The following is a 25,071-nucleotide window of genomic DNA, read 5'->3' as shown; positions in this document are numbered from 1 at the left end:
AGAAAGGAGGGGAGAGAAATACAGAGTCAGGTCTAACTCCATTGCCAGCCAAGTATTGGCGCCTACATCCTCCCCAGATTTTAGGTCAGGGAACAAATATTGGCAGCCCGAGAGTAAAAACAATAGTTGGGGAGTGCCAGCTATTTTAGGTTTCTGTAAATGCAATTTAGCTACTCAAGGTCGTTTACCCTTCCAGATGTGGGGAGTAATTCAATAATCAAGGGTCTCAAAGAAAGATTTAAGGATAAAGACAAATCTTTCTTTCAGACCCTTAATTGAAAAAATGTACAAACTTAAAAAGAATGTTCATTTTAATGGAATTAATTCAACCGACCGGAGTTGTGTTCAAGGTTGACCACTGTAGTAGGCTGCTGGCATGACCTTTTCCAGCCTATGGGCCAGCACGTTAGCTAAAATTTTAAAGTCAGCGGTCAGGAGTAATTTGGCCTGTATGATGCACACTCTCCTGGATCCTTCCCCTTTTTAGCAATTAAAGTTATAGATGCATGGTACCAGGAGCACCGAGGAAGCTATGTGAGAATGCTCTTCCTGGACTTCAGCTCAGGATTCAATCACATCATCCCGGAGATCCTGGTCCAGAAACTGTCTCACCTGGGACTCTCCACCCCCATCTGCCTCTGGATCAAGGACTTCCTGACAAATAGACCACAGTCTGTTAGACTCGGCCCCCACCTGTCCAGCACCATCACACTCAGCACCGGGTCTCCACAAGGATGTGTTCTGAGTCCCCTCCTGTTTACACTCTACACATCCGACTGCTCCCCTACCCATCTCTCAAACACCATCATAAAGTTCGCGGATGACACCACAGTGGTTGGACTCATCTCAAGGGGGGATGAGTCGGACTACAGAGATGAAGTCAACAGACTGACTGAGTGGTGTTCAGTTAACAACCTCCAACTGAACACCACGAAAACTAAAGAACTTATCTTGGACTTCAGGAAGGGCAGAGCAGACCCGGCCCCACTTTACATTCACGGGAACTGTGTGGAGAGGGTACACTCCATGAGGTTTCTGGGCGTGCAGATCTCTGATGATCTCTCCTGGACTGCAAATACCACAGCGGTGGTAAAAAAAAAAAGGCCCAGCAGCGTCTCAACTTTCTGAGAGTGCTCAGGAGGAACAACCTGGAGGTGAGGCTGCTGGTGACATTCTACAGAGCCACCATAGAGAGCATCCTAATGTACGGCATAACAACATGGTATGCAGGGTGCTCAGCTGCAGACAGGAAAGTACTGCAGAGGGTCATCAACACAGCCCAGAAGATCACTGGCTGCTCTCTGCCCAGCCTGGAGGTCATTGCAAACTCTCGGTACCTCTCCTCGGGGGAATTTGAGGGGGATGGTCTACCTGCACTAGAGATGGCACCAGAAGCTGCAAAACTTTAAGGCTGACACTAGATTCTAGATAGCTGGATTCTAGTTTCAAAGATTGGACAAATAAATGATTAACGACTTTATGTATTGTAATGGAGGAAGGTAGACTACTTAGTTTTGAAAAGATTAAAGAAAAATATTCATTAGAAACAAGATTTTCATAGATACCTACAGATGAGGCATTTTGTCAGCAAAAAGATAAAATCTAAGGCTGAATTAAGCAAACAGCTGTTGGACTTATTTGAAAGGACATACAGCTCAAATAAAGATAGAAACATTATCTCTGGCTTGTATAATGGGTTATAAAACATGAAATCACACTCGACCCTATATATTAAAACAAAATGGGCAATGGAGGGAGGAATAGATATAACGCAGGAAGAGTGGACAACAATATGCCAGAAGGATGGACAAAGAACGAAAAATATTTGTTTAATATTTTATTGGTGGCAGGCAAAAAAGCCCTCACAAAAAATGGCTTTCATGTGAGAGCCCAACTATGAACATGTTGATGGACGTCACAATGGACATTTACAGGATGGAGAAAATGACAGCAGATGAAGGTGAACTACAAGACGGACCTGTGTGTATCACATTGGAAGAAATGGATGGACTACATAATAACACAGAGGCCAGATTCTGACTTTGTTAACCTTAGATAATATATTATTTATATTACTGGTAATTAAATCTCACTCCCTAAGTGTTTATGTGTTTGGTTTTTTTTCTTATTACTTTCTTCTTTTTTCTGCTTTTGTATGGATGTTTTTGTTGTTAAAAAAAAAGAAAAAGACATGTAGATGGATATCAAATATTGAAGCTGATGCGCATGATACTGTACAGTGATTCCTAAATGTCAATAACAATTAAATTAAAAAAAAAAGAAAAAAGCCTGACACTTCTACATCAAAACAGGGCCATAAATTCTGGTGTTAGAAAATGGAATGCACTCTTTCTGTTGCAGTTTAGCAGCAGCGGTCATCACATCCCTTGGTCCCTTAATGAATCAAACTCTTGTAGTGTTACCTTAGAGAACCACTGCTAGCTGGCTTTGTTGTTCCAAATTATTACAAGAAAGATTCAAGAGCTTTATTGTCAATACAGCAGTATACACAGTATACAGTGTACCGAAATGCTGTTTCACCCCAAGCCCCCCATGGTGCATTTATAAGTATATAAAAGATATATCTCCAAGAGATATAAAACTAGGAATTACAAATAAATAACATGCTAAATTTCAGTAAAATTAAGGGATAAAAAGGTACTAATTACTTACTATACAATACTATAATGATAACTATACAATGCTAACGGTACGATAAACAAAGAGAGGACAAAGACAATACAAAGTGGATGTGTTAACCCAACTGTTAAGTTAACATCAGCCATAGTCATAGTCCATAAGCCATATTCCAAAATCAGTACTCAAAAACTTTCCTTTTTGCTAAAGCATATAGTTAGGGCTGGATCAGGTGACCCTGAATCCTCCCTTAGTTATGCTGCAATAGACGTAGGCTGCCGGGGATTCCCATGATGCACTGAGTTTTTCCTTTCCAGTCACCTTTCTCACTCACTATGTGTTAATAGACCTCTCGGCATCGAATCATATCTGTTATTAATCTCTGTCTCTCTTCCACAGCATGTCTTTATCCTGTCTTCCTTCTCTCACCCCAACCGGTTGCAGCAGATGGCCCCGCCCCTCCCTGAGCCTGGTTCTGCCGGAGGTTTCTTCCTGTTAAAAGGGAGTTTTTCCTTCCCACTGTCGCCAAAGTGCTTACTCATAGGGGGTCATATGATTGTTGGGTTTTTCTCTGTATTTATTATTGTGCTATCTACTGTACAATATAAATAAAACCTTGAGGTGACTTTTGTTGTGATTTGGCACTATATAAATAAAATTGAATTGAATTGAATTGAAATTAAAAACACAGTAAACAGTCAAAACTACATACAAAGAACAGTGCGTGCAAACAGGAAGTAATGGTTTTGTGTTATGCTTCGTTGTTCTTTTATATCATGTAACTGCGACCTATTTCAAAGAGTAATGGGTAAACTTAAAATCTGATCCATTAATACTCATCAGGACTATTGCTGACCATATACCCATAGCTGTGCCTGACTAACCATTCATTACTCCACTTTAATGGGGAGATGGATTCAACTGGGTAATGAGATATTATAATATATAATATTAACACACCGGTTTAGCTCAGTGGGATGAGCGGGTGATCATATGCCGTGTGACTGAGAGCAGCCGGCCATGGCCCTTTGCCGCACGTCTTCCTCTCCTCCACTTTCCTGTCAAGTCTTCACTGTACCTATCTAATAAAAACTGAAAAAAGGTTCAGATTGTCCGTGTGTTATGGAGGGGGTGGGAGTCATCCTTGATTGCTAGTAGTCTTACCAGCATTCTGTCACCGACCACCTCCTCCAAGGTGGCAAGCTTTGTGCCAGCAATTGACTCAGCCTTTCTGGCATGAAACTCAAACATATGGACTGTTTGTCAAGACAGAACATTTAATACTTGGACTGTGGGCGCTCTACTCCTAAACTGTATCACCACTCAGAAAAAAACGCTGTCAGCGCTGCAATACCAATAAGGAGCCAAAACACTAGACAAACCAACATAAAGATTTTTTGTCAAAGTTTCCTGCAGAACATGTCATTTTTTCCAAACACAGCAATCACCTTCCATGTCATTGGGCATCTCTGATATACCATCTCTGCAATGGTATATCATTATATGTGCGTGTAGACTGATTACGCACACATGCCCATACTACCAGTCTAGCTGAACTACAATTCAAAAGACACAAAGAGCAAGACTTGGGGTGTGTGGAGGTGGGTATATTGGACTAGAACATCTTACAGTGCCTAACACCATAACAGATAGGGTCATGGATATGTTTGATACAGTCTGTAAAAAATAAAAACATAAATAAATAAATATCCAATACAAAAATTTAACTTTTATGTGGCTGCCGAGCTGTCACATATTCTAATTTTACTAATGTTGCTTACTGAAACAGGACATCTGTCCTCGATTAAAAGCATTGGAGCTTGCTGAATTTTCTGTTTTTAGGTTGAGTTATTCTTTCCTAAAAGATTTCTCGGATTTGACATCTCCCAACTGGTTCTTGGTCTTCCATGTGCCAATCCCCAAACATTCCACTAACAGTGTTTATTTAATAATATTGTAGCAGGCCAGGGTTGTTCGGGGTTTGTTCTGTGTTTGTTGTCATGTTGTTATGGTGACGAGTGACGCGCTCTCTCGGCGACTGTGTTTCCGGTGAGAGAGCGCCTTTTTTTTGTTGTTTATGTTGTTGCCGCGCTGAGGAGGGTGGTAGCGGCAGTGTTCTGGGCCGGTTATAAAATAAACGGGTGCTCCCAAAGAAACCTTTGTCTCCTCCGTGACTGAGCTCGCCACATTGGTGTCAGAAGTGGGATTGCTCACCCTCGCCATAATGGAGAGAGACAATCGGAGGCTGGAGCAAGCTGTCGAGGAGAGCATCCGCTGCTTGGGAAGCTGGCGATCGAGGAGAGAGGAAGCGAGCGGCCATGTAAGTCCCCCGACAGGTCCCGACGGTGCGAGCGCACCGCGGTGGCGGCCCATCGCGACAGACGCTAGGGCAATGCTTCATGGGCTGCCTCTGTCGACCGACACACCGAGCCCCCGACAGCGAGCAGTGACGCCTGCAACGCCAGCTAAGGTACCGAAATACAACGGGCTAACCCCGCTAGAGCCCTACCTCTCACAAGTATGGCTAGCCGCGAGGCATAATGGCTGGAGCGACGAAGAGGCTGCTACACACTTAGCGCTAGCATTGGAAGGAGATGCACTGCAGGTACTCCTTGACCTAGCCCCGTCAGAGCAGCATGAGCTCTAGACCCTCACCATAGCACTCGAGAGGCGATTCGGGCAGCGGCACTCCACTGATCAGAGCAGAGAGCAGCTGACCAACCGGAGCCGTCGGCCGGGGGAGAGCCTGGGCACCTTTGCAGCGGACGTGTTGCTGCATGCTCGTCGTGGCTACCCAGAGTTCCCAGCAGCAGCCCGTGAGGAGCTTAGCCTGCATGCTTTTCTGCGAGGACTTTTTCCAGAGCGACTACGTCAACACGTCCGCCTGGCCATGCCTCAAATTCTCCGTGAGGCGCTCCTTGAGGCTGAGAGGGCCGAGCTGGTGTTCACCTCGCAACCTAACCAGCAGGTGCCCCCCCAAACTGCCCCCAAATCAGAGTCGCAGACTGCGACGGGGAGGGGAGGTCGTCGAGATATGCCAGTTGCAACCCTCGGTGCCCCGGAGGCGTCCCCGTCGACCGACCGACCGCTGCTACCAGTGCGATGAGCCTGGCCACGTGGCGCGTGACTGCCCAGCACCTGCCCCGAAGACCAGGACTACGCAGCCTCAGGGAAACAGGGAGGGAGCGGTGTAGTGAGGGGACCACCGCTCCAGCTTCCTGCCCCCCTCCAAGGACGATGCACGGTGGTGGGCCGAGTTGGGCACCTCAAGTGACTCTACCTGAGCTGCTGTGTTGAGGACCTGCCATGCCAGGCCCTGGTGGACACGGGGTCCACCATTTCCCTGATACGACCTGGCGTGCTCCCTGGAACGTCCGGGCCATTGGTGAAGGGTTGGTCGCCCACCGACACCCAGCTGATGACGGTGACGGGTGAGAGGGCTGATATGCGGGGGAAGAAACCGTTGCGGGTCCGAGTGAAGGACCTGGAGCTGGTGCACGACTTCTGGCTTGCTGACATTCAAGACCAGTGCATCATCGGCCTTGATCTGCTGACCCGCTGGGGGGCCTGCGTCAACACCGCAAAGCGGGATATCACTCTTGGCACAGAGACTCTTGCCCTCCAGTGCGGTCAAAAGCAGCGAGCGGAGGGAACCCGAGCCAGACGAGACAGGCGTCGGGCGGCTGCCGCTCAGCAGATTTCGGGTGCCGGTGGCTCCGGGTCATCTCTACGCACCTCAGCCCCGGCCTCTCAGCCCAACAAATCTCCCTCGACCGAGACAACCGAGGCTGTTGGTGACCTGTGGCAGCGCAGCAGCGTAGGTCTCAACGTTGACCAGTGCCAGCGGTTGAGGTGCCTCCTGGACGAGAATGTGGACATCTGTGCCGCCAGTGACAAAGACTGCAGGCAGATGGGCCTGGTCCAGCACACCATCGACACAGGCTCTGCTCAACCCATCCGTCTGCGCCCACACCGGCTGCCCCTCTCCAAACGGCAGGTGGCACAGGAAAAGATCCATGAGATGGCTGCGGCTGGGGTGATCGAGCCGTCCAACAGCCCATGGGCGGCACCCGTGGTCCTGGTGGGGAAGAAGGATGGCAGCCCGAGGTTCTGCGTGGATTTTCGCCGTCTCAATGCAGTCACCGAGAAGGACTCGTACCCGCTTCCACGGATCGACGAGGCCCTGGATTACGTTACCGGCTCCAGCTGGTTCAGCTCCCTCGACCTACGCAGCAGCTACTGGCAGGTGGAGCTAGCCCCCGAAGCAAGGCCTAAGACTGCATTCACCATTGGACAGGGGCTGTGGCAGTTCAGGGTCATGCCATTTGGGCTCTGCAATGCGCCAGCGACGTTTGAGAGGCTGATGGAGAGGGTGCTCGTGAACATCCCTCGTAGCCGCTGTGTTGTGTACCTGGATGACCTGTTGGTGCACGGTGGCGACTTCGACAGTGCACTGTCTCACCTGAGCGAGGTCTTCAGCGCCATCCGTTGAGCTGGGCTGCGGCTCAACCCTGCGAAGTGCCAGCTGTTGGCGAGAGAGACTACGTTCTTGGGCCATGTGATCAGCGCTCAAAGTATCGCCACCGATTCCGCAAAGGTGGCTGCGGTCTGGGACTGGCCGACTCCCTCGAACGTCAAAGAACTGCGGAGCTTCCTGGGCCTAGCCTCCTACTGCCGTCGGTTCATCAAGGGGTTCGCGACGATAGCCAGCCCCCTCCACCACCTGACTGACAAGGGCCAGCCGTTTGGCTGGGGTGATGCCTGTGCTGCGGCTTTTGCACAGCTGAAGGAGGCCCTCACCAGAGCCCCAGTTCTGGCCTACCCCGACGCCCGGCAACCTTTCATTGTGGACACTGACACTAGCAATGTAGGAGTCGGGGCGGTCCTTTCCCAGCAGGGCGAGGCCGGAGAACGAGTGGTGGCATACTTCAGCCGTGCTCTGGGGCGAGCCGAGAGGAACTACTGCGTGACCCGGCGGGAGCTGCTGGCCGTAGTGCTAGCGGTGCGGCACTTCTGGCCATAACTGCACAGTTGCCGGTTCCTCCTGCGCACTGACCATGCATCTCTGACCTGGCTCCTGAACTTCAAACACCCAGAAGGTCAGGTGGCCCGCTGGCTGGAGGTCCTTCAGGGCTACGACTTCGAGATCCAGCATCGGGCAGGTCGGCAGCATGGCAACGCTGATGCCCTCTCCAGACGGCCCTGCATGGCCGTTGAGTGCCGCTACTGTCTGCGACAGGAGGAGCGGGCTCAGGAGGCCCTGGGGGTGGCTACTGCTCAGGCCACAGCCAGCGGAGGGGGTGGCTCCCACTGACAACGCAGCAGCTGAAGCGGGAGCAGGAGGCCGACGCGACGTTGGGTCAGGTGGGGGCCTGGCTGGAGGCGGCGCAACGCCCAGACTGGATGGGGGTGTCGGGTCAGGAGCCCGAGGTGAAGGCCTACTACTCCCAGCACAACAACCTGGAGACCCACGACGGCCTCCTGTACCAGAGATGGCGGGCCCCCGGTCAGGGCAGAGATCTCCTGCAGCTGTTGGTGCCTCAGTCGCTGCGGTGGCAGGTGCTTGAGCTTGTCCACGGCTCGGTGGGGGCAGGCCACTATGGGAACGCCAAAACTCTCCGCCGCCTCAGGGGACGGTTCTACTGGCCTGGCTGTCGACGGGATGTGGAACTTCACGTGCACTGCTGTGACACCTGCACGGCGCAGAAGGGCCCCACTCAACGCTCCACTGCCCCCCTTCAGCAGTACTTGGTGGGGGCCCCGATGGAGCGAGTGGGAGTGGACGTCCTAGGGCCTTTCCCCGTCACGGAGTCAGGGAACCGGTACGTGCTGGTGGCGATGGACTATTTCACAAAGTGGCCGGAGGCCTACGCGGTGCCGGACCAGAGTGCGACGACGACGGCAGAGAGGCTGGTGGAGGAGATGTTCGCCCGTTTTGGGGTCCCGGCTGAGCTCCACAGTGACCAGGGGCGCAACTTCGAATCGAAGGTGTTCGGGGAGATTTGCCGGTGGCTGGGGGTGGAGAAGACAAGAACCACACCGCTCCACCCGCAAAGCGACGGCTTGGTTGAGCGTTTTAACCGCACACTGGCTACCCAGCTCGCCATTTTCACCAGCCGCCACCAGCGGGATTGGGACCGACATCTGCCCCTGGTCCTTTGGTCGTATCGGACTGTGGTTCAGGAGTCCAGCCAGTGCACGCCTGCCGCTTTGATGTTTGGGCGGGAGCTCCGGACGCCTGTGGATCTGGTGTTTGGGTCCCCCCCGAGCCGGAGATTGACGGTGGGCCAGAGATGGACTACTACAGGAGGCTGAGGGAGCGGCTGCAGGTGGTTCACGACTATACCCGCCAGGCCCAGGCCAGCGCCGGAGTACGACAGAAAAGGGCCTACAACACCAAGTGCCGGGGGGAGGCTTTTGTGCCTGGCGACAAGGTTTGGGTGTACTGCCCGGTTCGCAAGAGAGGAGTGTCCCCAAACTGTGCAGTCACTGGCAAGGGCCGGCGGAGGTCGTGGAGCGGCTAACGGAAGTGGTGTACCGTATCCGCATGCCGGGCCCGGGCGCATGGTGGTGTTGCACCGGGACAGGCTTTCACCGTACCGACCGCTCGCTCCGGCAGACGCCGGGGCAGGGGATGCTGGTGACACCCCAGGTTCTGATCTGAGTGACTTGCGCCAGAAGAAGGCACCCGGACACTTACAGGACTTTGTGTGGGGTAATGGGGCTGTTGGGGACGACTGACCCCTTAGGTGGGGGCTATGTAGCAGGCCAGGGCTGTTCGGGGTTTGTTCTGTTATTACAGTTATGTGTTTGTTGTCATGTTGTTATGGTGACGAGTGACCGCTCTCTCGGCACTGTGTTTCCGGTGAGAGAGCGCCTTTTTTTGTTGTTTATGTTGTTGCCGCGCTGAGGAGGGTGGTAGCGGCAGTGTTCTGGGCCGGTTATAAAATAAACGGGTGCTCCCAAATACACCTTTGTCTCCTTCGTGACTGAGCTCGCCACAATATTTATATCAATATTTTTGATATGACAGTTTATTCTGTTGGTAGTATTAAATATAGGATGAAATGAATGCTTTTATTTGGTTCTCAACGGCTTTCCACGGTCAGGCTTTTTTGTGTGTGTGTTTGTCGTTTTTCGAAGCATTCTATTGCATTTGTCCTAAAGTCAACCCAGCTCAGTCTGTTTGAGATAATCTGGTTTCACGTTTAGATCAAAACAATAACCTTTACGTCACAGGGGGGTTATGTGTCTATTTGAAAACATATTTGTAAATTCCCGTCGCCGTTATTCTGTTATATGAGTTCTTTTACCCCAGTAATATTTACGATAAATTACATTTAGCGATGCAATGTTTAGAGAGATATAAAAACCAAAGCGACTGAATACAGAAGTGTTGATTTGCGACAGACCCCCCTCAGCAAGCACATAATGCTGCAGTCCAAGGCGCGCTAAGCGATTTGGCGCTAGTGTGTGTCCGGTGTTCTGTAATCAGCTGCTGCAGCGCAGGCACTTTACACTTTGAGCTTCTGGCTGTTTTTGAATCATACAGTGCCGCGACCTTCATGGCCAGTCATGTCTGAAGAAGAGATCAAGGTTTCCGATGAGCTTTTCAAAGATGTCAAATTCTACGTGGTTGGGGATATTGATCAAAAGGTGAGGTTCTGGACGTTAGCAGCTTTAGCCAAGTTGGTAGCCTGTGCTAACTAGCTAGAGTCATTGACTGTAAAGCAGGTGATGCAAGAGAAGCTAAGTAGTAGCTAAGTATTTGAGCTGTCTTTAGCTGACCTCTGTGAGCCCACGTAACGGTGCTTGAGACTTTCAAGTGACGCTCGCTCACTGAATACTTTGTGCAGAAGCTCCTTCAAACTGCACTTTCACGCAGCCCTTTAGCACTAGCTGCGAGTTTTGCATGTTAGCTGCTAGCTTCTAGCTTGCGGTTTGTGAGGCTCAGGCTTGCTGTTGCCGCTTGTTAGCATTTTTTTTCTAAACGATTAGCCTCAGTAATATTGCTTGGCACTTTTGATAAGCAGTGAAACGCTGCACTGCCAGTGTATTGTGTTACTTTTCATCAACCTATGACTGTCAGCATCTTCCTCTGTTATTCGCCCATTACTGCGCATGTGTCCGCAATTCCACTCGTTGGTACTGAACACCTGTGGTAAAGAGCTGTCCTTCCTGTCAAATGGCACTATCCAGACGCTTTGAATCTGCACCGAGAACAAACAATACAATTATCTTTTACGGTCTTCTCATGGATTGATGTCTTATTGGGATTGCTCCAAGCAAAACCTCACATTCTAAAATCTAGTGGGTCGTGTTGAAGTCTGGCTGCGGTTAAAGGCTCAGTTACACTTATTCAGAGCAGAGAGGTGTGGTGGACAGTGCCGTGTCTTCCTTTAGAATGAAGTTGTGCACGGTAGGAGAGATAAAAAATTTATCAAAAAAAGTATTTCAGTTTTTCTTATATCAGTATCATTCACTGAAAAATTACAGTAACCAGCTCCGTCTTTGTTTATTATGGCACACAGGTAATAATTGTAATATTATTATCAAACATGTTAATATTAACACTAGATTTGGGTGGAGCACAGGGCTTCTCATCTTTTTCATTTCTTAAATGATCGGTTGTTAGTGCTTCATGCAGTCCATGTTAAGGGATGTGACAGACCAATTTTCAGCCAGTGCGAAGGGGCTTTAATTAGAGCTGGGCGATATAAGATTTTTTCATATCACGATATGTTTTTTTCATTTCAGGCGATAACGATATATATCACGATATAAGCCAAATAACTATATTTGTAAGATTTAAATGTGCCGTTGCTCACAAGTAAAATGTGAAATAATTAGCAGCTTGTTTTAATTAAAATATTTATTTCCCATAATAAGTTCAACAGGGTAGATGTACTTAAGGAACATGAGACTTCAGTTTCAGATAAAGGCAAATATTGTAAACTACACAAAAGGCAGCCGCTAAAGCGTTTAAGTTTCAAAATAGAACAAACAAAACAGACCACTAAATTGTCGATTCCACTTAGAAACAAAATTTTAATTCTAAAAATAAATCTTAGGTCGTTTTACAGAAGAACAGACAAAATTGACTAACTTTTGTCAATATCAAATAAACTGAGAACTAAAAGGAAATTCTCAGGCTACGTCCACACGTACACAGGTATTTTTGAAAACGGAGATTTTCCGTTTTCGTTTTAAAAAATAATCCCGTCCACACGTAAACGCAGAAATGAAGGAAAACACTGCTAGGAACATGCCAAAGCAACAGGTGGCGATATATTCCTAACCGTGTAGAAATGTTGGCCAATCAGAAGTCTAGAAGCCTCGGTAGGAAATAGTAAACAAAGATGGGGCATAGAAACAGAACCGAGTCGTATGTGTGGAGGGACAGTAACTATGTGTGTATATGTAAGCATTTAAACACTGCAGAGAGTACAATTAACAGTAACAGTATTGTAGAAATTCATTTCACCCAAACAATAACGTGGCGCACAGTGTGACGTCAAAAAAGGCGCACACCTTTGACGCTGCGTTTTCTCCGTTTTTCTTGTCCACACGTAAATGCAAAAACGGAGTTTTCGAAAATATCCACCCTGGCAGGCGTTTTTAGAAATCTCCGTTTTCAGTGACTGAAAACGCCGTTTACGTGTGGACGAAAGGTGCAAACGCATAGAAAAATCTGCGTTTTCAAAAATACCCGGGTACGTGTGGACGTAGCATCAATCTCTCCTTGTTGTACAGCTTAGCTTTTCAAACAGTTTTAACAGTTACTTTAGTCTGACAAAAGCCGAATGACGAATTAGCGCTTTCAGTCAGAGACTGAGCATGCACCGCTTTATTGTATTTCCAGACTTGCTTTCGGCACAATTTACAGTGCGCGCTACTCTGTTTTTTGTCAGACTTGAAATAGCCGAAATACCTTCACACTACGGAACTTCTGTGGCCCTTCCGTTCGACAAGCTCTCCAGCATTGGAACTATCATCTGTTTTTTCTTCGGTAACCTTCGCTCACGCTCTCGGTTGATTTTTCTCTAGTCGGCAAACTCATTTCCTTCATTACCTGGGCGGCCCGGCTGCAAAAACAAATACACATGTGCGCCTTGGCGCTTGTGCTGTACGTAACAAGTCATGTGACGTGACGCTGCGGCTGTGATTGGTTCGGCTCTGCGCTACTTAATTTGGATTGGCTGTTCTTTTCTTTTTTTTTTAAGAGGACAAGAGAGATGAGGTCTATCGCAATAGTTTAATTTTTCTATCGAGAAAAAGTTATTTCGCAATACATATCGTTATCGTTTTATCGCCCAGCTCTAGCTTTAATGGCGGTTTAGTCTTGAAGATTGCATTGAACAAATATATTTTTGCACATATTTACAGTCACGATAATATGCTGACATTTACACCCTAAACCAGCAAGGTTTTTGGTCTGCCAGCAACAGATCTGACACTGCTGTCTCTTAAGGGATCATGTCCAAGATCAGAATGTGTGGAAATAGTTCCAGTGATAAAAATAGGCATCAAGATATAAATGAAATGTGTCAAATCTTTGATGCAAAGTTTAATTGAAGCGTTACAGCCTTTGAAATCCACTAGTCACAATTTTGTTTGTCAGGGATGGGCCTTCTTAGATAAGTGCTCACACTGCCAGATAGTTGCCACAGGCGTCAGCTTAAACAATGCTCCTTTGCCAATAAGATTTCCTCATTAAAATGTTGGAGGTTGCCCTGAATCGGTGCCTGGGTGAAGGTAGTTTGAAGTTGTCTCTCAGACTCTGTGCTCCTCCTCCAAAAGGTGATGACTATTAGTCTTCAGTTTTCATAATGTGGATGTTGTCCAAAGTTGGTGTGGATAGACTTTAAGGTCTTGGACTTTAGCTGGTAGTCCTTGTTCTCCTAAGCAACATTGGTGAGCTACAATAAAACCAAGTGTCCACCTCTTTGCAGTCAGAAACGTAGGAGTTGCCACCTGTCTGACTGAGAGTGAGCTGAGACTGCTGACTGACACTGAGAAAGCCAACAACAGCAGCCTGCCTGTAGAGAAACACTAGATCAAAGCTCTCTGGTTAGCAGCAACTGAGCTTTCATAATCACTGATACTCTCACATGGATGATAAAGAAATCACAAAATATACTTCCACAAGACTTTGTGTTGGAAACACTGTGCTCAGAGCATCTACAGTTTATTAAGAATATCAGTATTTGTATCTGTATTTACCCACACTTATCCTTCTGACCTATTTAGTTCGAAATAACTTTGTGAAGTTGTGGCTCCCACAGTGTCTGTGTTAGTTAGTTAAATTGATGTAACTTCATAATGTATAGTCCCCAAGCTGATGTGGGACTTGATGGAATTCTCTGCTCGTACTCTAGGTGGTGCAGCTGCTAAAAGCAGGAAAAGCAAAGGAGGTGTCCTACAATGCACTGGCCACTCACATCATTGCAGAGGATGGGGACAACCCTGAGGTGGGCGAGTCAAGAGAGGTTTTTGACCTTCCTGTTGTCAAGGTAAGGGTTGTGTTACAACATACTCACTACTCCAAGTTTTTCTGTTTCTCACTTGATTGTGTAACAACATAACTTTTGAGACAGCTCTAGCTCCTCTGCCATAAAATTGTCATACAGCAGTATTTTTTCTGCCTGATCATTTATGCATTCTGGTTGAGTCTGTACCAGCAGCTTACAGACACGCTGTCAGCCTTTGACTTACAGTTCTGCTTGACTTCTGTTTTTCAGCCATCCTGGGTCATTCTGTCAGTCCGATGTGGAGACCTGTTACCGTATCCTTCCGTTGTCCAGACCAGCACAGCTCAGACTGCTGTTTGCCAATACATAAATCAATATTAATTCATTGATTGGTACTGAAGGGTAATAACTAGACCTATGAAAAACAAAAACAGTTCACAACAATGTGAGCATCAGCTACTGGTCAAATCCTTTTTTTAAACATCAGTCTGTTCCTAGAGACTAACGTAACCATATTGGTAATAACAGGCAAATATGAATTCACAGGAATGGACTTGTTACCTCAAATTGTCAAATAAGAGTGGCTTCTCCCTTTCTTACTTTTTCCATAACCAAGAACATCACAGAGTTACTGGCTTCTCGCCAGAATCGGGGCAGATATTTTTTGGTGTCACAGCTTGTCTTCCCAGAGTAAGTGTGTGTGTGTGTGTGTGTGTGTGTGTGTGTGAGAGAGAGAGAAAATGAGAAGGGTCACTATCAGGTGTGTAGACATGCACTGTATATGTTCGGTGGTATTGTACTCACTTTGAAAAATGTGAAGCTTGTTTGTTGTGTTTGTACACAGCTTCCTGATGATCTCAATGCCCTGTGGGCTTACATAACCTTTTATGGAGGAGAATGCCAGCTTAACCTAAACAAGAAGGTCACTCATTTAGTATTGAAGGAACCAAAAGGGGTGAGTGTGCGCTCCATTGAGCTGAATCTAAACTAGCTTGGTGCCACAGTTCATTCTTTACCATCGGTGCTGATATGGTGTTAGCTGCTACTTTCTTCTTGACAAAAGTCATATCTGACTTTTTCATAGGTTCACTTATTTATTTTCACTACAGATGGTATTTGATTGCATGTATATATATATATATATATATATATATATATATATATATATATATATATATATATGTGTGTGTGTGTGTGTGTGTGTATGTATTTTTGTCTCCAGGCTAAATTTGAGTGTGCTCTGAAGCACTCCGGCATCAAGATTGTCACCCCTGACTGGATCACAGATTCTGTTAAAGGTAACATCAGTGCAGGCAGTCTAATGATGCGTTTTATCAAGTTGTTCTTTTAAAGGCTTTAAAGACTAAATTGCTGAGAAACGGGGCATTTTCACTACTTTTGTTGGAAAAAGAAAGTTTATTCCTGTATCAGTTCATTTTCCTTATGCTGGGCATACACTGTGCGATTTTTGGCCCATTTTGAGCCGATTTTTGAGTCGTGCGACCGTTTTGTTGATCGGCCCGAGTTTCGCCTTCATCGTGTGTCGTGCATCGTGTAGTATACGTGGGGTAACGAGAAGCGATTAACACCTCACGACCAGCTCCCGATCATCAATCGCTTGGTCGGGAGGATTTCAAACCTGTTTGAAATCCTCACGACCGTCGTGAGGGTGTCACCGCAGCCGCTCACACTGCGCACACGCAAACACATAAATGTCGGTGAAAAAGACGGAGTAGCACAGCAGTGCAGCTTGTGATCTGGACACAAGCGATGGAGGCACTTGTAGAACTTTGGAAAGCTCATCCGAGCCTTTTCGATGTGGCCTCACAAAATTATCACGACCACAACAACCATGAAAACAGTTGGATTTACATTGCTGCTCAATCACAGCTGCCTGATCAATGTTTTTCATTAGCTATTTAGCAAAGTTGATGGTGGTGGTGTGCGTGTCTGTGTGAGTGAAAGACAGAGAGGGAGAGCGAGCGACAGATTTTCTGTTATAACCTTCATTTTTATGGACGCACAGTGTGAGCACTCAGGTCGCATCAGAGCATCGGGCCGTATAGTGTGAGACCCTGAATCGTGACCTGCGAACTTATAACCCCTGCGAGTCAATCGTGCTGTTTGAGCAGAAGCTGAATAACGCGACTGAAAAAATCGCACAGTGTATGCCCAGCTTTATTCAACTTTAATAATCTATAAATTCTGACCAATAATGGAGGTGCTAGTAATCACTGTGAGCCATTATAAGTCAGTCAGAAGATCTGTAATAACCTGTCCCTCTCTTCACCATTTAAAGATAAAGCCAGGAAGGAGGAGGCACTCTATCACCCCAGACTCACATATGTGGAGCCAGAGGAAGAGGAGGAGAGTGAATCAGAGTCATACAACCATCATTCTGATGGAAGCTACAGCCCCCAGCGATCCCGGCTGTCCAGTGGTGGCTCATCAGATGAGGAGTCCAGCCCCCGCAGACGACCGGGACCCAAAAGACTGAATTCTGTCTCCCCGACCTCTCCACGCAAACCCGAGCGCCGCAGCGAACGGATGTTTGATGATTCCGACGACGACTCTTCCACAGAGAAGGAGGGCACCAACCTCAACTGGACGCCAGCTGAAGTGGTCACCCCAGCTCCCCCTATTACAACTGGTACAGCCAGGCGTCGGAGTGGGCCACCCGGCATCAAAGACCCAGTGTCGTCCACAGGCAGTGGGCTGATCAACTTATGTGCGAATGTGCCTCCTGTGCCCGGTAGTGGCGGTGCCGTGCCTGCAGAGGCTCGCTCTGCTGCTGCCGCCATCGCTCACTCCGTACAGCAAGGTAGGTTTTTAAAAGCTTCATTTTCAGCTCAGGCCTGCATTAGATTCTCTTGCACACTGTGTGTTGAGAAATGTCAGATAGTATGGGAAGTATTTGTGGAAATAAAAATTAATGCAACACTGTTAAGCCACTGTAATGCATCATGTGCGCAACAGAGAGAGCATTGGATTTGTGCAGCTTCACATCCTTTGCCAACATAAACAGTTATAAAGTGAGAGACCTCTGGCTCATATAAATCAGGTTAATTCAGTTTCATTTATGTAACACCAAATCACAACAACAGTCTCCTCAAGGCAGCAATTAATGATTTGGGCCTAAAAATTTGCTTTGTGATGACCTGGTAACCACCAGTCACAAGGAAAATCAGTCCTCCCTGACAAGTCAGTTAGTGGTTGTTGGAAACTGGTGATAGCCGCTATGGAATCGATTCCTAAAACTCCATTGGTTCTGGACCCGTCAGCGATTCCCGGCAACCACATGTTGATGGGGAAAAGTGCATATTCTGTGAACAGTTGTAGCCAATCATTAGCAGGAAATTGGTTGCAGAGAGGTATACGGTGCTGCCCGAAGCACTGCGTTTTCAGTTGCTTCATTGAGAATAGGTCCTGTAAATGCAGGGCTCTAGAGTGCGACCAATTTGGTTGCAAATGCGACCAAATTTTTCAGTGGTGCGACTAAAAAAAAAAATATTTGGTCGCACCGGTGCGACCAAATATTTTCGGGTAACAAAAAAAAAAATCTCTGCAACTCTCCGTGTGGTCAACAACAGACACACATTATGCCCCTATCGTGGACTAAACCAATCAGAGATAGTCAGGGGCGGGACCTCTCTGATTGGCCGTGGTCCAGTTGAAAGTGCAGGTGGAAGAGAGAGGTGAGTAGCTTGAATAAAGCGATATCAATTCATTAACGGATTCCACACAAAGACGTAAACACGGAGCGGACCCGACGCATTAGAATCAGCTTTGTCTTTCTCGGCTTTCTCACCCCACGGCCCGAACACGGACACGCTGTCGGAGCTTAGCGATTCTGATGCGTCGGGTCCGCGCTGTGTTTCCGTCTTTTTTGCGCTAGATTCTGAGCTGCTGTCTCAAATCTCTGTTTTCTGCATTATTCATTAGCTTATTACCCACCAGTCTACCCAGTTTACAGCGCTGTCGGCCGCGGTCTTTTTCTTTTCTTTTTCTTTTTTTCACTTAAATGACCTCGGACAAGAAAGCCTAATTTCTGCTGTTCAATACTGAAGAAATTTAAACTTCTTAAAATTATGCAAAATTGCAGAATATTGCAGAATATTTTTAAGGTTATCTGCTATAAAACGCCAGACCAGGAAAATCTCCTTCATGTTTTTCTGTGTTTTATTCTCAGTTACTTTGACACAAAGGCATCTGCTGTGATGTTCACAATTCTGATCAAGTCTCACATGTATCAGTGCTGATAAATGATCAGAATTATAATATTTCTGACTGTCTGAGGCTAAATTGAATCGAATCAGGACTTTGAGAACCGGAATCGAATGGATTATAGAAATCAGTGATGATACTCAGCCCTAGTGAGCAGCCTAAGCCTGACAGAAGTGGATGTAGCTGTGGGTAATAAGAAAAGATGAAAAGAACTATTGATAACTTTTGTGTTAAGGACTGATCCATCTGAAATTCATAGCCAGCTCTGGCACGGTGCCATCAATCTTTGAATGCTGAAAAAACAGCAGTGTATCCAGAAAACACATTATATGCTTCAATAAATGCACTGCCCAAGTGTCCCCTCTCCCCACTGCCTTTCAGCTGCAGGCAGCAGCAAACAGGTCGTCAGAGGAGCCAAGATGATGATTAAGTTTAACATTTTCTACAATATTGACAAAGCAATTTAAGCACAAGTTTGTTAGTTAATAATTCAGAAATGAATATTGTCTGTATGGACCCCCCCCCCCCAAAGAAAGTGCACATGTAAAACTCCGGTGTTAAGCGATGCGGTTGAAAAATTTGAGTGCGCCTAACTTTTGTGCCGGTACACCTAAATTTTTAAAGTTAGGCGTACCGGTGCGCCCATGTCAAAAAGTTAGTCTAGAGCCCTGAAATGAGTGCAGTTTGTGGGAAATTTTAAAGTGTAAGAATTTCTTTTATTATGAAAATAATTTTTTGCATTGAAGAAAAGTTGATTTTGTTTGTTTGTAAATGGACTGGTTCTTATATATCACTTTTCTACTTTACTTGAGCACTCAAATCACTCATGCAACTTGCCTCATTCACCCATTCACACAAGAACTTTTTCTATGATTTTACCATGTAAGCGCTTTCTATCTAACATTCACAGTCCAGTGGATGCATCAGAGAGCAACTCGGAGTTAGTATATTTGGCATGTAGACTCGAGCAGCCAGGGATCGAACCATATTCATGCAGGTGGCTTTTTGATGGGCAGAGCAATGTAATCATGCACGGACTGATTTGCGCTTTTAGAATTTGTACGTTTTGTTTGGAGGGAATATTTTACCTTGTTTTCTTGCTTGTTTCAGCATTAACATAGCTACTTTTTGGAGAGAAAAATTGCAAGTCGGAATTAGCCAAGAAAACTGCGGTCAGTCATTGAGTATTTCTCTAAATAAAACTTAGACATTTATGTCTGAAAACATGCCATAGAAAATTCCCTGATGCTGAGGTGAGTAGGGTGAGCTCACAGGATTTAGTGCGGTGGGAGAGCAGCCAGCAGAGCCAAACTCAGTGTTGTTTAGATTTTGTTTACATGTACACACACACGCGCGCACACACACACACACACACACACACACACACACACACACACACACACACACACACACAAGCCCATTCAGCTATCTTAGTGAGGACCTTCATTGACATAATGGTTTCCTTAGCCCCTTACCCTAAACCTAACCATAACCTACTTGTAACCGTGACACTAAAACCACATTTTGAGCCTCAAAAAGGCCTTCAAATTTGTGAGGACTGGGTTGTGTGTCCTCACAAGTTACTGTTGGTTCTCACAAGTATAGTAGAAGGCAGATTTCGGTCCTCACAAAGATAGCTAGACAGGAACACACACACACACACACACACACACACACACACACACACACACACACACACACACACTTACTTTCCAGTCTACTCTTCAGTTCTGCACTGTCCAATAAAAGTGAAAAATGCCCAGAACATTCTAATGATGTTTAAAAAAGTAAATATCATTAATATTTTTTTTTTCTGTTTTTCTTTGAGCACAATGTATTAAATTGTATGATTTCTGTTTTGTTACTCCTGATGCAATATCCTGTCAATGAAGATGCTACTTCTCTCACCTCTTCAGGTGTATCTGTTCCAGAGAGCATGTCAGGGTGGAGCCCGGCTGTTAGAACGCTCCGCAACATCACCAACAACTCCGACATACAGCCTGCCAATCGAGCAGCCAGCGTTCATGTAAGAAACACAGCCTGCTTCCACTGAGCACCAGCACTTCTCACCAACACTCTTACATTGGCTAGAAAGGAAACAATGCTAAAGGAGTGTGCTTTGAGTGTTTATTTGTTTTCTGTGTTTATTGGTTTTATTTTACATTTTGAATCATTACTTTTGCACTATGACAGTGACACACGTGCTGTTGAAGAAAGTAAGACAGGGGGCAGTAGCTATTACAGACAGGGTCGTAAACCTTAAGAGTTGTACAGATGTTAGAACAGCATAGATGGAATATTTGGATAGTACTGCAAAGTGGGAGCACAGGGTGCATAGAAGATTTCATTGAGATATTCACTGTGTCTTGGGTGGTGATTTATGCTGAGTGGATGGATGCTCCATGAGACTGCACACGTCAACTCACATTTGAATCTCAATCGTGATTTTGACTTCGGACGGTTAATCTGATCAGCCAATACAAAAAAATGCATGTTCCATCAAATAGAATGAGAAGCAAATCTAGCACTCCCTAAATCCTGCCCAACAACACAGCTACACATAGCATACCCAGTCACAGCTGTTCCTGCCCGCTTAGCTTGAAGTTTCCTGGATGGAGTCCGAATGAGTAGCACTACATTAAAATACAGACGGAAACAAAAATCAGAAGAAGAGCCTGTGTGGCTTCTCTCTGGGTACGTCTTCTAATCTACATGCACATTAGGTTAATGGGGTTTCTATGCTGGCTGTAGGCATTTTTACTAGTGGCCAATACAGGTAACACGCTACAAATTCTGACCATATTGTGTATGTATAAGTTGAACTTGGCTTCCAAATCCGATTGTATAAAACGGTGGTTCTCAACTTGTCTGGCTTCAGGACGCACCATCATCACCTCTTAACGATAAGCCGTGACCCAAATTTTCAGATTCTGAAATTTGGTGAATGAAAATATTGTGCAGTTTGAATCTGAGATAGCAGAACATAATATCGCAGTATGACAATATAAAAAACACACTTTCGGGTTGCAACGCACCCGTTGGTGTAGAAATCAGTAGAAAGGCAGCTTCTTCTTTGTCCCCCACAATCACCTTATGATCCAATAAAGACTTCAGGTCTTGAATGGACAGAACAGTTAGGAGCATGCAGTGTTAAAGGGGATTTATAGTTTAGCAAATGTGTCCATCCATGTACACAATTACGATTGGACAGAGGGGGGAGAGGGGCTTTTGACCCACTGCAGACATTCTCTGTTGCAGCTCTCCATGGTTCTGACTGCGCATCACTAGAAGCAAATAATGTAAGAGTGGTAATAGTTGATTAGTTGTGGGTCACAACAAAGCAGGAAGTGACAGTGGAGTTCACTGGGAACGGGAACTCCAAAAAAACAAACAGGCTTAAAACATTTAAAAAATCAAGCATGAAGTGCGCAGTTAGGTTGCAGTGACAAATTTCTTTTTTTTCTAACATTCAGTTTCACTTCAACTCTTTGGATTTTAGAACTTCACTGTTCTTTGTGGCTGGCTGACAGACTAACTACAACGCAAGCAAGAGTTGTCCACAGACTGGCTGGAACGCATGTATTGTACACTGCCTCCAGCAACAGCAGAGCAGACTACAAACTCAACCTCTGCTGGACCATAAATCCTGCTTTATTAGTTTTTCATTCAGATCTTCTGCTGCAACTAATATCTGGTTTGAAAAAAGTTACGGTGACATAAGGCTTACAAACCACTGGGGAATGGTGACCAAGTCTTTTTATATAGAGGCTGTAATGATGTCATGTACATGTATAAATAGTTATGCTCAGTGATGGGAATAACGGCATTACTTTTTTCAGTAACGAGTAATCTAACTAATTACTATTTCTATCGTTACAGCGCCGTTACCGTTACTAACAAGAAAATGCAGTGGGGTCGCGTTACTATTTTTTAACAAACAGACAGTTGAAGCTGTCTTTAGCTTACCACACGTTATATCAGTTGCACGGAAGTAGCTGTAAGTAATCTGGGCGCTACAGGTTTAAAACAGCTGCACGCGCTCCCACGGACAGACGATCACTTTTTGGCACAACACCTGGAGCTAGGGGGCAAAACAATCGCATGAGTGCTGCTGTTTGACTGAGGAAGAATAAAGTAGTCGTGGTAAGCCAATCACATGACCACTTCAAGATGACAAAGCAACAAGGTGATATATACCAGTTTTTAATTTGTGCTGATAGGCCACGTAAAACCAGAGTCATGATAAACAATATATATGCGGCGTTTTTTCCTCAATAGTTTCGTCATGTTTACTGTCTAAGGACAGCGCTAGCAAGCGCAAGCTCTGCTTATGAGCAAAAAATTAAAAAACAAAACAAAAAACAGCTCTTTCATGTTGGTGGAAAAATGCACCATGTCGACCAATCAAAAATTATATGGCAACATGCCATTTGGTTATTTAGGAAGAGGGGGAAGTTTTAGGAGTGACGGCGAGAGAGAGAGAGAGAGAGTGAAAGAAAGACAGCAGAAAAAGAGAGAGAGAGAGAGTTTTGAGATGTGAGAGATTTGTGACGTTTAGCGTGTTTGGAGTGTGTAGTTAATGTGTTGTCTTGTGTAGTTAGTGTGTTGTCTTGTGGATAGTTTTTGTGTGTCAGAACAATGAGGCGACTGCTGTCTCCAGGTAGAAAACAGCAGTGATACAGCTGCTGCTGTCAGACCTGCAGGTATCAGGCTGTGATGTTCTCCTTTATAGTGGACAGAAATATTTGGAGTGGTACAAATAATTTGTGTGGCATCTTATTGAATGCAGAACACCTGATTGTTATGTAAATAGTTTGAAATGGTCATAAAAAAAGGGTATAAGATAAATGGCTGCAAATAACTTTGTTGTTTACAAAACCTGTGCATATGATTTTTAAATTGACAATTTATATTTGCATTTAAAGTTATGAAATATGATTCCACAAACATGTTTGTGGTTGTTACAGTAAAAAATATAACTTTTACTACTTGGATTTTAGATCAATTGTGTTAATACAGTTTATCAAAATGAAAACATGACTGTAAATTCAGACACGTGAGGTTGTGCTGAAAAGAATGATACCAAACAAGGCAAAGTAAATAGTTTTTAAAGGTGAAATGTAGAGGGAAAATCAAAAGTGGTTAAAATGGCCAATTACACCCTGGACCCCAAAGGGCTAAACATTTTTTTTTTTTTAAAGTAACACAATAGTTACTTTTCAAGTAATTAATTACTTTTAGAATCTTGTAACTCAGTTACTTTTTTGAAGAAGTAACTAATAACTATAAATAATTACGTTTTCAAAGTAACTTGCCCAACACTGGTTATGTTATCATCAAGACAAAGTAAAAAGAAGAGATTTAATCTCATACAACTGTATTTAAATCGGAGAATAAAAATAAACAAGATTTTTGGAAATAATTCCAAGTTTTGGGACCAAACAAAACATAAAGACACAGGAACAATAGGAGATCTGAGCTGTCTCGGATAAGCAGCAAGCAGGTCAGCCAAGATTTTGGTATTTCACCTCGTTTTTCTGGAGGTGACTGCTGTTGTGATTTGGCGTTGTTTAAATAAAATTGAAATAAATGTTTTGATCTGTGTCAGACAAACACAGTCACCAGTTTGTCCAAGAGACTATCAGTGACTGACGGGCTGCTGGAGAACACAAAATTGTGTGGAAAGTAGTGATGGGTCCTGCAACACTGACGCACCGACGCATGTATCAAGCTCACCTAGCGACGCCTGTATCGGTGCGTGCGTCGCTTTAAGAAAAAGTCACGTGATCGATACAGCTGCTGTATCGCTCATTGCCAACGCACCAAACTGTGTTTAAAAGGTACCGCATCCGCATCTGCCAATGGAATGAGTCGCCACCAAAAAACCCCACAAAATTACTTGCAAAGATTTAAAAAAAAAAAAAAAAAAAATTATACACGTCTCTCTATAATAAAATGGAGCCTGAAAGAAAAAGAAATGTTTCTGCTGTGTGGGATCATTTTGATCTTTTAACTGCAAATAAGATAATAGTTTGTCTGTCTTTGTTTCAGTGTAATCTATCAGAATAGGAAAAACAGCAATGTGACTTGAAGTGTAAATTTTTATTTCATTTTATGCAGGTCAAATGTCGCATCTGTTCTGCTTTCTTACACAAACAAAAGCACCTCCTCCATGTTTAGGCATTACAGAGCCAAACATGAAAATGAGGAGACAAACACACCGAGAATGAACACTGGTAGGCCTATATAGACACTGAACAGCTTTATCATCATTTTTTTTAGTAATATGTGTTTTATTATTTTCAAATCAAGCATCTAGGAAGACTGCTCTGGACCAGGCAGTCCTGAATTTTATTATAGAGGACTGCCAACCCCTTAGTATTGTGGAGAGTGTCGGAGAGGAACATTCCAAGATCAGAGGATCCTTTAACGTACTGGGGGAATAGGAAGACATCTTATCAGAACCTTTTCCACCTGGCTTTACAGCTTTTGTGTACCCCAGCTTCATCTGTGCCTGTGAGTTTTCCAAAGCTGGGGAAATGGTGTCCAAAAAAAAAACAAACAAAAAAAAAAAAACCCCACAATAGACTGAATGCAAAAACATTGGATAAACCTATTTTTCTGAATAGAAATTTATAATAAACTGAGTCAAATGGGTAATATTACATTCACAATACTTTCATTTTAATTTTCACTTAATGTCATTCACAATATATTTTAAAGATGTCTACAATATTTG

General features: G+C 45.1%; 1 protein-coding gene and 1 pseudogene across 4 annotated transcripts in view; both read left to right on the top strand.

Annotated features, from left to right (window-relative positions):
- Window positions 1–4,861: 4,861 nt before the first annotated feature.
- On the top strand, window positions 4,862–9,094 carry LOC112842897 (uncharacterized; annotated as a pseudogene).
- Window positions 9,095–10,083: 989 nt separating this feature from the next.
- paxip1 (PAX interacting (with transcription-activation domain) protein 1) overlaps window positions 10,084–25,071 on the top strand; it is a 30,112-nt gene continuing 15,124 nt past the window's right edge. The window contains exons 1-8 of one of the 4 annotated variants that reach the window (XM_025900393.1): window positions 10,084–10,293; window positions 14,016–14,150; window positions 14,379–14,422; window positions 14,735–14,798; window positions 14,953–15,063; window positions 15,331–15,406; window positions 16,408–16,929; window positions 20,264–20,358. In XM_025900393.1, coding sequence (XP_025756178.1) covers window positions 10,213–10,293; window positions 14,016–14,150; window positions 14,379–14,422; window positions 14,735–14,798; window positions 14,953–15,063; window positions 15,331–15,406; window positions 16,408–16,929; window positions 20,264–20,358 — 1,128 coding nt within the window. In that variant the 5' untranslated portion in view covers window positions 10,084–10,212. Of the gene's footprint in view, window positions 10,294–14,015; window positions 14,151–14,378; window positions 14,423–14,734; window positions 14,799–14,952; window positions 15,064–15,330; window positions 15,407–16,407; window positions 16,930–20,248; window positions 20,359–25,071 lie in introns of all 4 variants that reach the window. The other 3 variants (XM_019346099.2, XM_019346100.2, XM_019346098.2) reach the window with 3 other exon arrangements.

The sequence above is a fragment of the Oreochromis niloticus genome, linkage group LG18, assembly GCF_001858045.2.
Source record: "Oreochromis niloticus isolate F11D_XX linkage group LG18, O_niloticus_UMD_NMBU, whole genome shotgun sequence".
In the NCBI taxonomy this organism is placed as follows: Eukaryota; Metazoa; Chordata; class Actinopteri; order Cichliformes; family Cichlidae; genus Oreochromis; species Oreochromis niloticus.
The sequence above is the reverse complement of the archived record's forward strand: the minus strand, read 5'-3'. Positions and strand labels throughout refer to the sequence as shown.